The 15,930-nt window shown below is 46.1% G+C and overlaps 1 protein-coding gene across 1 annotated transcript; it reads right to left on the reverse strand.

The window, feature by feature from the left end:
• Positions 1–2,237: 2,237 nt before the first annotated feature.
• On the reverse strand, positions 2,238–5,805 carry LOC117866694 (receptor-like protein EIX2). The gene has a single exon (XM_034750965.2). The coding sequence runs from the start codon at positions 5,385–5,387 to the stop codon at positions 2,406–2,408; it is 2,982 nt and encodes a 993-aa protein (XP_034606856.1). The 5' UTR covers positions 5,388–5,805; the 3' UTR covers positions 2,238–2,405.
• Between the last annotated feature and the right edge of the window lie 10,125 nt (positions 5,806–15,930).

Here is a 15,930-nt window from a genome sequence, read left to right on the forward strand (position 1 = left end):
ATTCCTGTTTAAAGTTTGGAAGAACTGATGAGGGTCTTATTGGCTATGTGGACTCAAATTATGCTGCTCATCTGGACAGGCGAAGATCACTTACAGGCTATGTGTTTATTGTTGGTAGTTGTCTGTGAGTTGGAGGGCTACTTTACAGTCGGTTGCTGCTTTGTCTACTACTGAAGCAGAATATATGGCGATTTGTGAAGCGTGCAAAGAATTGATTTGGCTGAAAGGTTTGTACGCCGAGCTTTGTGGAGTTGAATCTTGCATAAGTTTGCACTGTGACAGTCAAAGTGCAATTTACCTTACTAAAGACCAAATGTTCCATGAAAGAACTAAGCACATTGATATAAAGTATCATTTTGTGCGTGATGTGATTGAAGAAGGTAAGCTGAAGGTATGCAAGATCAGTACTCATGATAATCCTGCTGATATGATGATAAAGCCTGTTCCTGTTACTAAGTTTGAGCTGTGCTCAGGCTTAGTTGGTTTAATCGGATAGTTCAAGAGACTATTGTTGGCACCAGTGGTTTTTTCTGTCTTTGTTCTGTTCAGGGTGAAGGGTTGATGATACAAGATGAATTTGTCTCAAGGTGGAGTTTGTTGGAGTTGTTCCAAATTCACTCCAGGATAAAGGCCGACCTTCCCGACCCCACACTCTCAGGGTCGGGCGAGGCGGAGTATCTCCCGACCCCTGGACTCGGGGTCGGGCGAGTCGGAGCGTTTCCCGACCCCTGGACTCAGGGTCGGGCGAGTCGGAGATCCACCCTCAAGGGGTCAGGCGCATCCGACCCCAGGCTCGGGGTCGGGCGAGGCGGAGTTCCTGGCGCATCCGACTCTAGGACGAAGGACTCAGGGTCAGGCGAGGCGGAGTTCTATCCTCGCCCGGGACCAAGAGTCCGTACAGCTTAATACCCCCTGTCTAGGGTTTCGGTACTATATATACATACACCCTTGCTAGGGTTTCAGAGAGAGGGAAGAGAGAGAGATTATCAGATTCTCTTGTAAGCCGCCATAGGCGTGTAACCCTAAACTCTTGAGATAGTGAGATTGTTGCCGGCTGGTGCCCGTGGTTTTTCCCCTTCACATCGAAGGGGTTTTCCACGTAAATCGTGTGTCTCCTTTGCGGTTTGATTCTTTACTTCATATTCCATATGCCGTTCATAACAGTAATGACAGGTCCTTAACCTGTTTTTTCGGCTTTGGTTGATTGCCGTAACGCGGTTTGGTACAAGCTTGCAATAGTTTAATTCCACAGAAGTATTCAGATGTTGAGTGAGTATAGCTTGTGGCCTAGCTTATGATCATACTCAGGTGTACTTTAGTTTATGAGAAGCAGCAGCCAAATTTTTTAATGTTCTGGGCTCTTGCTTTTTTTGAGATACAATTAGTTCGTTGTACCTAACATATTTTCTTTTTTGAGACAGAAATCTTCATTCGATGGTTCAGATCATTCTAAAGGGAGGAGCATGCTTGTGGCTGCACTTATGGATATCACCACTTCAAACTGTGATAATGCAGACTACTCGTCGTTTCAGCCTTTGCTGCCTGCAGATGCTGATACAAGAGACATTGCAGCAGTAATTGAAGTCATGGAGCAAGGGGGGATGCATTTTGATGATCATGAGGATAACAGCAGCAATGATGGCGACACAGGATTAAAAGGTATAGGTATTAAAGTGCTTGGTGGAACTACTATATTGGGATATATTGGGATTCTCTAGAGGAAACAACTCCTCAGAGTTGGATGACTCAGATGATATGGTGGAAGTCTGACGTAACAGTAGAAGATTAGTGGCGCAACAGACTTCTATTGAGTCGCCCCATCGCCGTCGCTCTCGGTCGTCGGCGCCATCAAGGATAGGAGGGTGGTACATGGAGGTGGATCCGTCGGACGCGCCACAATCTCTGTGGCCCTATGCCTCTTCGCGCTCTCCCTCTTCTCCTCATGGCTGCTCTAGGAGGTCGTTGTTCCCGTTCCACAGTCAGCCCTGGTGCTGTTTTAGGAGGAGCAACTCGTCAAGTTCACCGGCCGCGCAGGTCTGTGTCCTTCGCTCCTTACCCTGCTTGCTATTCCTACGGATAAGTTCGCGCGTTACTCTGTTGGGCTTGGCATTTGGCAAATTTTGAGCTTGATTCACGAGACCGTACGTTGCGTGCGCATGAGATGTTCGTGAAAATACCAAGCATGGTTACCTTGGTTGTATTGCACAGCAGGTACTTCTAAAATTACCATACAGACATAGCAGGCCAAGAATCAATGCATGTAACAATGATACATTGCTGTACCGTACACACTTTAACTAATACAGTAATACTTATACAGAGGATAACAATCCTCTGGTGCTTCATACACACACTACAAGTACATAGCTTAATTATACGTGTCACACGATGTAAAAAATTAAAAATTACCTTCTCATCAAGAACTTCCAAGTGACAACCACATGCACGCACATCGTGTGATACAAGTAATCAATAAAGGCGAAATAGGAATACCGCAGTCCCTTATGTAACAACATAATGCAGAACACCACCCAAAGGCCAAAGATGAACCCAATAATCATGCTCAGGTAGATGGAGTTCACCATCCCATTGTCCTTCTGCTCAGGCTCATCAACTCTTGTTCCATTTCCAGGGCACCCCTTTGTGAGTGGAGGCCCACATAAACCAATGTTTCCAATATACATTGATGCTGGGTCATCAAGTGCTAGCGTCTGAAGTTGATTCCCTGTTGGTATTGTTCCGCTTAGATTGTTATACGAGAGGTTGAAGCTGGCCAAAGAAGTTAGAGCTGATATGCTTGAAGGGATCTCCTCAGATAGCTTATTATGTGACAAGTCGAGGGACTCCAATGCCTTGAGGTCACCAATGTTATTGGGAATTCTCCCGCTTAAATGATTCCAAGAAACATTCAAGCTTTTCAAAGCAACCAGAGCACTAATGCCTTGAGGAATTTGTCCAGTCAAATTGTTACATGATAAATCAATATTTACCATATACTGGATTCCTTTAGATAATTCAAGCTGTTGCCCTTTGGTTAGAACTGACGTGGTCTCTGTAAAGGACATATTGAAACTATAAGTTACCATGTAGCCCACCATATACTCCCCTGCCATGGAGACCACCGAATACTCCTCTGATTCGAAGCCGCTTATTCCATATCCGTCTACTCCATCAAGGGAATGCCTATATCTGTTGGAGCCAGCCATTACACTCAAGTTCACTATGGACTCAGGTATTTGACCAGAAATGCGGTTACATGCAAGGTCAATATATTGAAGCCCTTGAATCGCTGCAAGTTGAACGGGAATATTGCCAGAAAAGTTATTGGACCGCAGTCGTAGCAATGCTAGGGATGGCAACTTATCTCCTAACCATGCTGGCAAATTCCCAGAGAATTGGTTATATGCAAGATCAAGGAAAACTAAATCTCGGGACATCTGAAGAGGTGACGGGAAAACTCCTGAAAGATTATTGCTATTTAAGTTGAGTACAACCATAAATATGTACGGACTAGGATCTCCTTTGCAAGTGGGCAACTCTCCTGATAACATGTTTCCTGATAGGTCTAGTATATTCAAGAATTGCACGAGGCACAGCGAAAATGGTATACTGCCAGAAATTGAATTGTTGTAAAGAGCAAAAGTTTGTAAATTCACCATGGCTCCAAAATCTGGTAGTGTTCCTGATAAATTGTTTCTGGAGAGGTCAAGATACTGTAAATTTCTTGGAAAACGTGGAACTGGACCTGCAAATCTGTTACTACTAAGGTCAATGATTTGTGCCGCCCACATTTCAAGACTTGCTGGTAATGTGCCACTTAATAAATTTTTTGACATGTCCAAAGTCAAAGCTGTTGAAACTACGACCCACAACCAATCCGGTACATTGTCATGTATGGTTGCATTTGAAATGTCAAGAACATCGATACTCGTTTGCCATCTAATCCATGATGGGAACGCAGGTCCAAGCTGGCATGACCTGAAACCGGCCACCTTTAATTTGAATGAAGGAATCCAATTCGAGTGTACCCTCATGGAAAGAGAGTTATCAGACATTTGTAGTACTTGTAAATTTGTCAATGCTTCCAAGTGCTCTTCATTTATTTCACCAACCAGCCGGTTAGAACCAAGATTTAATATAGTCAAATTGTTAAGCCCTCCTATCCACAATGGTAAAGGACCCGTGATATTGTTACCATACAAATTTAAGTAACTCAGGTTCTTTAGAGGCTGTAACCAATTTGGAAGGTTCCCGCCCAATTTGTTATCGGAAAAATCCAACACATACAACTTATTCCATGAACATTTTGGAAGCCTGTCCATCAAATCACCTATATCCCCAGTGATATTACTCCATGAAAGATCCATAATTTTCAAGTTACATAGGTTCTCCAAATTCGGTGGTATCATACTCGTAATATTGTTGTCACCTATATAAACTTGCTCAAGTGAGGTCATATTTCCCATCTCATAAGGAATTGGGCCTTGGAAGCCACACGAGGAGAGGTCAAGATAAGTCAATGTCCTTATGTGCCAAAACCAACTGGGAGAAATTGCAGCATGAAAGGAGTTCCATCTGATGTCCAATACCTTAAGTGCTGTTAGATTAGAATGGCTGAGAATGGTATTTGTGTTTCTTAGATGGCTGTTACTTAGATGAAGAACTTCTAGTGACGGAAGGCTGCTAATTCCATGAATCCAGTCTATTGCAGCGCTAAGATGCAACGAGCTCATATCAAGATACTTCAGTAGGGAAAGATGTGACACCCATGTAAGGCTGTCTGAGTATAGAGAGCTCGAGTTTAAGCCCCCGTAATTTGAATTAAGATCAAGATAGGCGAGCTTGGATAGGTTACCTAGCTGCGGAGGCACTCTCCCCCCAAATGCCGCCCAGGAAAGGTCGAGGTATTCAAGACTTTTAAGGGAGCCAATAAACTTTGGGATTGCACTATTGAAGTAATTACGGCTCAAGTTTAAATACTTCAGATGCTGTAATCCAACTAAGGAGGAGCTCATCTTACTGAAGTTGTTACAACTCAAGTCTAAATACTGAAGATGCTGTAATCCAACTAAGGAGGAGCTCATCTCACCTCCCAGTTCGTAGGGAGAATCACGGTCACCATGGAGATCGAGCTTAACGACATGGCTGGTTCTGTTGCTGCAGTGAACACCCTTCCACTGGCAGCAATCCTCTCCCTGCCATGATGAGAGTTGGTTCCCGGGATCTGATAAGCCGGCCTTTAATGAGAGCAGCGCATCCCTCTCACTTGTGATGCATCTCCCATTGGAGCTCTTAGCTTGAAGGGAGGAACTTGAGGGCATGGGCAGGATCAGAAGCAGCCAGGCTAGGACTGTTCCTTGGAGAAGCAGGAACCTCACCGCAGCCATTTTCAGCACGTATAAGATATGAGTGCAGTATCAGCATAGCATTCATTCAGCTCATCTTATTCGATGGCATCCATTCAGCAGTCAACTAACGCAAAAGTCTTGGTCGTATCGTCAGCAATGTTATACAGTCGCCATAGCACCGACAAGGTGATTAGTCGCGATTAGTCGTCGATCAGGTCCAATTAGTCGGTCCATACATACAAGGACCGATATGATATGTATACTATATAGTGCATAGTATACAGCAAGCATCAACACCACAAATAATGGTCAGTTGGCGACTTACTTGAAGCAGGAGCAGAGCAAGCACTAGAACAGCAGCAGAGGAGAGCAGAGCAAGAGCAGGGCAGCAGCATAAAAGCAAGACTAATCGTGACTAATCGCGATTAGTCGGACAACTGCACAACATTGATCGTCGGAATGATATCATCCACGCAATTTTGTCGCACAGCTGTCATATGCTACCATTATTTGTGGTTAATTAATGCTATGGAAAGATATGAGACAAAATTCTTATAGTCATACTGTTCTGTTTGAACGCGTAGACATCCGTGTTGACAAATTCCCTACATTACTGCGTACCCGCGTAGCTGGCTAATACCAGAACGGCACTCGCAATACTGCTGTGGTCTGTATAGACTGTCCAGTCATCTTTCCATGATCGAATGGAATCTGTGCGTGCATGTAGCCTACGAGCTGGAGGAATAAATTACGTAAACTTAAAATCTTAAACTCACGACTTCCCTTAATTTGCACAAAACATTAATTAGATCATACCTTGTAGATATACATCTATTATGATCCCTATTATTACAGTGTGAGAGACTATCCATTTGGCAAGCAAGGTGTTGAGATCATAGTGTTGGATATCTTTGCTAAGAATGGATATAGAAGCAATAATAGACTTTACTTTTCATTTTCTCCTTTTCATTTCCGTACTATTTTTTCTTTTATTTATAATCAGCTTATAAGCTTGAAATATTGTGAAAATTTGGTCGTGCGCGGTCACAGAGGTTGAAAACTATCCCCTTTTCTAAAAAAATTGGAGAACGAGCTTGACAACATGGATGGTTCGGTTGCTGCAGTGGACACCCTTCGACTGGCAGCAATCCGCCTCTCCTTTCCATGATAAGAGTTGGCCTCCCAGATCTGATAAACCAGCCTTCAATGAGAGCAGTGCACCCCTCTCACTTGTGATGAATCTCCCATTCGATCTCTTAGCTCGAAGGGCGGAACTGGATGACATGTGTAGGATCAGAAGCAGCCAGATTATGGCTGTTATTTGGAGAAGCAAAAACCCTTCTTCAGCACCCTTCTTCTATTTGCAAATATACATCGAAATGGAAACGTTCAGTCCATCTCATTCGATGGCATCCGTTTCAGTAGTCAAAGTCTTGGTCGTATTGTCTGAATGGTATCCTCCACATTTCACCATCAGATAGAAACATAGCCATCATATATTTTCAGTCAATTAATGTTATGAAAAGACATGAGTACATGAGACGAAATTTCTTATTGAATGTGTGTGGACCGCCGTGTTGCATTGACGCTTGCCTATCACTCCGTAGCATAGTCGCACAACTGTGCAAGTCTTGCAGTTAAAGCCCACATAATGATTTATCTTTATTTTTATTAAACAGGAGGGGTCAGATCCTTCTGGTTATATATTACAATGAATGATTGAGTTGTGTACGTGCTCCCTCCGTTTTAAATTATAAGCTATTTCAACTTTTTTTTAAGAAAGTATCTCAAATTTGATCAAATTTATACAAGTACTAACATTTATGATACCAAATAAATATTATTAGATTATTTATTAAATATATTTTCATAATATATCTATTCAATGCCATAAATTTTTATAATCCTCTCTATAATTTTGCTCAAACATAAAATGATTTGATTCTTCAAAAAGTTGGAAGAACCTACAATTTGGAACGGAGCGAGTAATTCATAAGAAAAGAAAAGAGGATATGACAATATATTTTATGGCCATAAAATCTAATTGATGGATGATACGCCTTATAAAACCATTTCTTGCCGTCCAATTGGGGTAGACAAGCATCTATTCCTTTTTTTGATGTGATGAACCGAACCATTCTCTGCTAGCATTATACAAGGACTGCCATCGTTGCTAGTTCAAGTCGGCTTCTTGCTTAAGCATACAGGAGTATCTGCCGATGCAGTACCAAATCACAGTGCACTCTCCCTGTACAGTGTGACACCCACCAAAGTAGTACTGTTTTTTTTTCTTGAACTTTGTAATGTGTTTTAGCTTTTGTAATGTAAGCTCGGGCGCACACAAGCATAGCTGAATTTACAACCGACCGCTCCCTCCGGTCGACGACGCATCACGCGTGCATGTTGGGTCGCTGGCCCACCATCCCCTCCCCACAAGAAGATTAGGCTCCTATCGACCCCACCCTATCCCATTTCTTTTCCCGTGACTCCTCTCATTCCGTTTGCCTTTTCTCTCTCCCCGCAGACCTTGACTGATGACTGATGGAGAAGTTGAGAGGGCTCGGACATGTTTGTTCCTTCAAACTCCCAACTTTAACACTATGCAAAAAGAAAATTCTTCATCATATCAAACTTGCGGTACATGCATGGAGTACCAAATGTAGACGAAATCAAAAACTAATTGCACAGTTTTGTTGTACTTTGCGAGACGAATCTTTTAAGCCTAATTAGTCAATATTTGGACAATAATTCACAAATACAAACGAAACGCTACAGTTGCGCATTTATAGTAAAATGTCAATTTTGACACTCCCAAATTGGGAACTAAACAAGACCTCGGAATCTTCACGCGGCGGTGGTGTGGTGCCCTCGCGTGGCGACGAGTGCGCCCTCCCCCCAGAGTGGAGAGCTTCACCAGCAGGGAGGGATCAAGCAGCCTGTGGTGTAGCGGCGCATGAGCCCGGGGTAGCAGCTGCAACCAGCGGCATGCGGGTAAGCGCGTGGCGACGGCGCTGCGGCAGAAGCGGGCGGGAGCACGGTGGCGGTCCCGTTGAGCGACCACGCTCGGCTGTAACGACAGGCCCAGAGAGTCATAGCGATTTGCAGGGAGGTCAGCCGCTACGCATGACGCATGGCGTGGGGATGCAACGCAGCGGCCTCGCAGGCAAGCTCCCGAAGGCATCACTTCTTTTTTTTTACTTTTTCTCTCTTTTGTTCTAGATTTTGTCGCAAGAGTTTTGTACAAAACAGTTTCGAATTCTGTTCATAATTTTTTCTTCATTTTTTCTCAAATTCTTTGCTTAGCTTTTCTGAATATGTTTTGTGAATTTTATCTCAACTATTTCTTCCAATTTTTTTCTGCTAGTTTTAAAAAACCTAGAAAAAGTTTTGCGTCAAATTTTTTTTCATATTACTTTCTTGTTTATCAAAAACTTTGTTCACATTTTTTGCTAATATTTTTGTTTCAAACTTTTGGTTTCCTTTTTTAAAAAAATTATATAAACTTTTTTGTTCTTTGAATTTTTCGTATAAATTTTTTTTCGTGCATGAGTTTTTGTTGATTTTTGTTCTTGATTTTCTATCCCAAAATATTGTTTATATAATTTTTGCAACATCTACGATGGTGGACGTATCTGACGGGGTACTGGTTGGTTGCAACATTGTAACGACTTAGGTTTAAATCAGTCGAGTTTAATTTTAAGACAAGTTCCCTGATCTGGTCAACTCAAACTCTTTTAGCCATTATGGATAAGTCTGGAAAATCAGTCGGATCTCACGCCTTAGGACGGACTCATCTTTGGCAAGTTGAGCTGAACGTCCAGAAATTCCTTTATGGAAGTTGGAGAACGAAGTCCCTACTACGACTTTGTTAGTTGGACCTTAATCCAATTCGTCTCCGAAGGTTCCCAAATCTGCAATTCAAATCAGCTCCAACCCCTGAAGCCTAGCAAACCTCCGTTTTTCTCTAAGTCCCGAAACCGGTGTTCCTCCAAACTTTGGAGCTTTGGATCCCCCAAATCCACTGCGTTTTTGGACTCGGTCCAATTTCAAGAGTTGGGCCTTGGCCTGAGTTCTACAACTCTTGTTGAGGGAGTCGAAGTGGTGCAGTTCGGAATTTGGGAGAGCCAGAGACTGGAAGATGGACCCAGAAAAGGATCCCACGGATCTCTCGGGCCAAGCGCGCCAGAGCGAGTGTGCACCCTATCTCAGAGCCCCGCCGCCGCGTGGAATAGTCTCACCGATGAGCGCCGCCTCGCCCAGTCGCCGGCCGCGACAAGAGGGATCAGCGCGCCTCCTTCCCAATCGCGCGCACAGGCGCCCTGCCACCGCTGCGACCGAAGATTGGCCGCTGCCGCGCTAGTCCGCCTCGCCTCCCGCGCGCGTCTCCGCACCAGGATCCCCGGCCGCGCCCCAACACCTTCCGTATTTTCTGTCGTACCTTAGTCACGCTGCCCACGTGCGCGCCTCGCGACGATACCGCCTTCGCCAACCACTACGCCGGCAATGACAACTCCTTTCCCCCGACTCGCCAGTAGCGTGCCACGGCAAAGCCGCTAGTCCCGCGCCTGCTAGCGTCGCTGCTTGCCTTGTCACCTCGCCTGCAGCGCCCTCGCCTGCAGTATCTCTCTCTCTCCCGTTTGCCGATAGAGAGCCGCCACAGCCAATCCGGCGCCTGACGCGACCAAACACGCGCTCGACCTCGCCAATCCTTTCGTCCGGCAAAACCACGCCTACCTAGCACTGTCTTCAGTACCCAATGACCGAAGAATCTTGTCCTCGGAGCTCCTCTTCGCCGGCCAATGGAGACGTCGACCAATCGCCGCCCCGGCAAAGCACTCATTTCTCTCTCGATCTTATCCTCGCGCCGCTCGAACTCTTCCTCTTCCGCGCAGCTATAAAAGGAGTACTAGAGCCTCTACCAAAGTTCCCTTCACCATCGTTGCCCTACCGCACCGCCCCCTGTTTCGTGCTCAAGCGCTACCACATAAGCTCTCTATGGAGGTCCCCTTTCCGCCCAACACCCCGCCAGCCGTTTCGCCTTCCTCCGCGCTGAGCTAGAGCTTACTTGTTGTCCACAAGAAGCACCACCGCCACCAGAAACTTAGCGTCGTTCGTCGTTCTGCCTGAGCTTGCTCCTTCCCGACCCCAAGACTTCATCAGTAGGCCCAAAGGTAAGCTGCCGACCCCTGTCCGTTTTGCCCGACCCCTATCCATTTCGCCCGACCCCTTTCCGTTTCGCCCGACCCCTGTTCGTTTCGCCCGACCCCTTTCTTCTTCACCCGACCCTTGTTCGCCTCACCCGAGGGCTCGGTTATATCCTTTTCTATTGACCAAGGGTATCTGTGTAAAATTTCAGAAACTTCTCTGTGTTAAGTCTGAGGACCTCGGTACAGTTATTCCTTAGGTCTAAGGGTCAGATCGTAAGTTTTTCCCGATCTGACTCCTTGTTCTTGTTCTCAACCAACCGAAGCTTGAGAAATTCATCTTAAATCGAGGAAAACTCAGAAAAATGTGAAATCACTTGGGTGGAATCCTCTTTCTGAGTAGAATCCAATAAAATGGGATTTCACACCTTTCCTGTAGTTTTGCTATAGTTTCTAGGCTAAATCTTGCAAGTGTTGTTGAAATAACCGCCTAAATGTTGACCCTTGCATTTGCATTCTGTGTAGAGCTAAACCTCACTGACGGCACGTATGAGCTGCACCCGGTGCCACAAGACAGAGTTGTAGCCGAGCTGCCGCCTGCGGGAGCTAAACCCAAGAGCGCCGAAGATCAGTTCGCTTCCACCCCGCTCGAAGGTAAGCCCCGGAGCATAAACCAATCTTTCCAAACTTGCACATGCCTTCATTTGTATGTATGTGCATTTACGTTACAGGAGTTGTTTGAAACCATAGATGCATGACTTAGTTCCCTTGATCTGAACACTAGCATGATAGGCCGAGTAGTTGCAGTGCTTAATAGGACTTGGTAAAAGTCGAGTGATTCCCTGTCACTCGCGAGTTATAGGAGTTGCTTGTTCTCCTTTAGCACCACTATAAGTACGGTGGACGGGGCAGGGCCTTGTGAACTATTTTGGTGGTTGGTGGGTTGCCCCGTCTGTCTACTTGAAATTGGACTAAGGTCGAGATGTGATAGTGTTCGTGATCAAGTGTTTGAAAGTACTAATCTCATACCTAGTATGGGATGGGGAAGCCTAGTACCTGATTGAACCAGGACGTGAGCGGTTCGATCCACTATCTCTGGAACAGAGTTTTCCCTTGCGGCCGCATGTGGTGACAAGTGTGATCACAGAACGGCAGAGGCTGGGTCTGTGGAGCCTTGTACCAAGAGAAGTGGGCCTGACACGGGTCAGGGGATTGATGGGGACGGTCGACAAGGGAAGTGACCCTCTGTGGTGCGCGAATGTCGTGAGATTAGGTTCGCCATGCGTGCTTAAGAAATTCGGATCTATTCGTCTGCCTCTCACAGATTGAGACTGCTTGATCACTATGCTACACTAAGTAAAGATGGAACATGATGATGATATGAACCTTGATGCTTGTTCCTTAAGTTGTTTGGAAACTATGTTTGTTTAGCATAATTTGCTAATATAGACTGGTTAATAAACTTAGAATCTGAGCTAAAATATTGAACATAAGGACTTACTGTAGTCGCTTTTGGCAAAATAAACCCCTCAGTCAAAGAGCCTTGCATGTATAGAAGTTGGTGGAGTAGTTTCCCACCGGTCGGTTAAGTCTTGTTGAGCTTAGTAGCTCAGCCTTGCTTGTGGCACATCTTTCAGGTGATGTTGAAGCTCCCGAGTCTGCCGCTTGTGGCACTTGGCCTCCCCAGCTTCCTCCTGGGTGGACGGTTAAGTGGGATCCCTCCTCGGACGGCGAGGATAGGGATTGGTGATGTCCTGATCGGCCTCATCAGGGACATCCGACCCCGGCGCTAGCTTCCGCTGTTTTATGTTTTCCGTTGTTCATGAACTCTACAAAACTTTGATTTCCAAACCAGTGTTGAAAGAAATTAATGTACTTGCTTAAGTGGATGATCTGTTGTATTCTCTAGAACCACTCACCTTCGCGTGAGTTGTGCTAACTCGGTCCTGTATAGTGGTTTTATCGGATGAAATCTGACGGATTGCCGAATTAACTTGATTAAAGCAGATGATCGCGTGTTAGGCGACTTAATTGTGTTTTAGCTAAGTTAATCTGAGCGGTTCCGCCATAGCTGGTTCCAGAGCAAGTTAGGAGGATAGAGAAGACAATGGATCCTCAACACTGTTTTTTTTTCTAAATAAAATTTGCAAGAAATGTGTTGAAAAATCTCGTATGATCATTAAGGATGACCTTAGTACGAGAGGCCCTAGGGGAATTTTTGGGGTTATTTTAGGTGGCTATTACTTATTGGTTATTTTGCTAACCTCCAGCGCTTCGCCACGTGTATCATACGTGTTCTGATTTTCGCATCATGAGTATGCGAGGGTTGATAGGGAGTTCTATTCAAAGGACCCTATCATCGTGGTTGTTTTCACCCACGTTTATTATACGTGCGCAGGTACCGTATGTTAACTCATATGAAGGATTGTATGGTTCGATTCCAACGGGCCTATCATCACGGTTGATCGCCCACGTCTATGACACATGCACATGATTCCGCATCACGAGTATGCGAAGGGTTATATGGCCCTATTCAAAGGGGACCTATTTCCACGGTTGTTGTGCTGTCCATGCAGCATTAAACGCATGGGTGTCATTTCTATAGTGAACGGTAATGATTGGGGGATGCTTTCGTGAGTGCTAGCATGAAAGGTTCATGTGGTTGTGTTTTTCTGCAGGTACACTAACCGCGTTCGCATGAGAGAAACGATATTAGAGACCGACTAGATACGATATTAGTGACGTAATTGTTGCCTTGCCACCGGCACTAACTACGTAAGACCAAGGCTTTTGGCAGTTATTTTTGGTTGAGAGGACGATGTAGGTTGTGCATGCGTCATGAACTAAAATTTGTAAACCCACATCCTTAAAACAACCTTACCCTAGTTTGAAGCTCTTCCTTGCTTTAAGGATTTCTAGCTACCTTTTCAGCATGTGCTCTGGTCAGAAATCCGAGTGTTTCACCCTGTCCGATCCGTTTTTCCCTCCACTTCCAGTATCAGACTTGTTGCTAGCTATCAGGAGAGAATGTGGTAGTAAATTGGGAGTTTTGGATGAACCCTTGTTGAGTTTTGAGCTTTTCTAACCTCCCAGAATATGTTTCTCCTTTGGGGTTTCAAGCTCACGCTTCTTTCGGTTCTTGGTTCCAGATGGCTGCTCCCGGGCATGTGTTTTGTGGTGCCGATGGCACCTCCCACTCCACATGCCTATACTTCAAGGGTTTTCCTGCTATTTTGTGGGAAACCTTGAGGTGGTTTGGGTACCAGTCGCCGCCTTTTTATGCGGGATGTGAGTACGAAGAGCACGGAGTGCAGCGGTGCAACGTGCAAGTGGTTGTACCTCCACCCCTAGCGAAGCCCAAGTGGCCCCAGCTCGAGGTTTCGACCTATGGTCACACTCTTGAGGATACTTGGGAGTCCGCTGCCTTGCAGGCTCTCACTCAGTTTTGCCGGCTACACCCGTTTGAGGTCCTTTTGGACCCGATTGGCTTGTTCCTCGCCAGGGATCGGATGGACCCGGCTTGGCTTGACCGAGTAAATAACATGGAGGTGTTGGTCACCTCACACTCGCTGGTCACTATTTCCACCACGACACGGTGCATGACCACTATGTACCGACTGGTTGAACTTCAGGGAAGAGCTATGATTGTCTTGGCTCGGATAGCTGTAGACACCTAGGAGCATTTCAACACCGCCAAGAGAGATTTGGTGGAACATTCATATCAGCTTATCTAGAGGGGCATACAGGTCTTCGATATGCAGACCAGGATTACCGAGCTAGAGGAAAGGGCGACTGACATGGAGCAAGATATAATGCAGCTTGCTGAAGAGAAATTGGAGGTTGAGATGGAGCTCACGGTTGCTAATGCGCACTTGGCTGAGCACCACGCTGAGCTCGATGCTATCCATGCTTTGGAAATGCAGCTGGAAGAGCAAATGGTCCAGGAGGAGGAGGAGGAAGACCCCGAGGAGGTAGAGGGAGTCGCAAGTATGGACATTGAAGTTGGTGACGCCACTTCTCTGACGCACAGTGTTTCCTCCATGGGCATCCTAGATGACTTTTAGGTTGAGGCTGTAGTGAGTTGGTCCTTGTTGTACTCCTCGGCAACATGATTTTGGATAGTGATGTAATAGGTTAGCCTTGAGATGAGTACTTCTCCGTGTTAAGAAACTGGTAATGAAATGATCTTGGTGAAATCAGTTCCTGTTTCCCACTTCGCTCTTGATTCCACTTCTGACCCCTAGGGACACGCTTGGATGTCGAGGTTGCGTGAAAGTTTGTGCTGCAGCCACACGCAAAGTTTCCTCTCTTTTGGGTCTGTTCAAAACTTGGCCCGACCTAGGGTCACGAGGTCGGATGCGCCCGACCCCTTGCGGCAGGTCTCCGCCTCACCCGACCCAGGGTACTAAGGGTCAGACATAGCAGGACCCGTGGGATAAAGTTTCGACTCACCCGAGGATGTGTGCGGACCAGCCGACCAGGACATAGAGCTCGCAGGACCCCATTGGTCGCGATGCTCTCACCATCGGTTAACCAGAATAAAAGTGGAAAAGGTCAAAAGCAATACGAGTGCTGACTAAGCTATAAAAGAAGAGTTATACCCCTAGTTGATAAAGGATAATTTTGCTAACCTATTGGCAAAATGGATGCTTATGGTTTTGCATATAATGTTGTTCCTTATGATTGAGCAAGTTTCAGATTGAGTGGATAATGGAAAGTATACCCTTGCAGATGGTGCGCTTGACCCGATCTGGATCAGCCCCGAGTGGCAGTGGGGATAACCAGGCACCCCCGCCACCACCATCCCTTCCGCCATCGCTCGCGGATGTCCTGGACGCCCAAACTAAGCTCCTGCGACACTTGGTCCAGGGGCAGCAGCAGCCGCAGCACCCACAGCAGGGAGGACAAGGTCCCCCACCCCCTCAGGTCGCACGGTATGAGGATTTTTTGGGCACGCAGCCCCCGACCTTTCACAAGATGGAGGACCCGCTCGACGCCGACGCATGGGTTCGTACGATTGAATCCAAATTCGAGCTCCTCACCGCCTCGTGCCTCGACCAGAACATGGCCCGGTTCACAGCTCAGCAACTGCATGGTTCCGCCCGGCTTTGGTGGGACCACTATCATGCCATGCTGTCGGCCGACCATGTTGTCAGCTGGAATGAATTCAAAACTGCATTCATGGGCCATCATATCCCAGAAGGTCTACTGGAGCGTAAGCTCAACGAGTTCCTAGCTCTTACCCAGGGAAGCCGCGACGTTCTGCACTACGCGCAGGCCTTCAATGACATGTGCCGCTATGCTGGCTATCACGCGGATACCGACGAGAAGAAGAGGGATAGGTTCCGCAGGGGATTAAGCCTGGAGCTCAAGGAGAGGTTGAACCCTATCAAGGTGGATACCTATAATGAGCTGGTGAATCTGGCCATTTCTCAAGA

This window comes from Setaria viridis, chromosome 8 (genome assembly GCF_005286985.2).
Source record: "Setaria viridis chromosome 8, Setaria_viridis_v4.0, whole genome shotgun sequence".
NCBI lineage: Eukaryota > Viridiplantae > Streptophyta > Magnoliopsida > Poales > Poaceae > Setaria > Setaria viridis.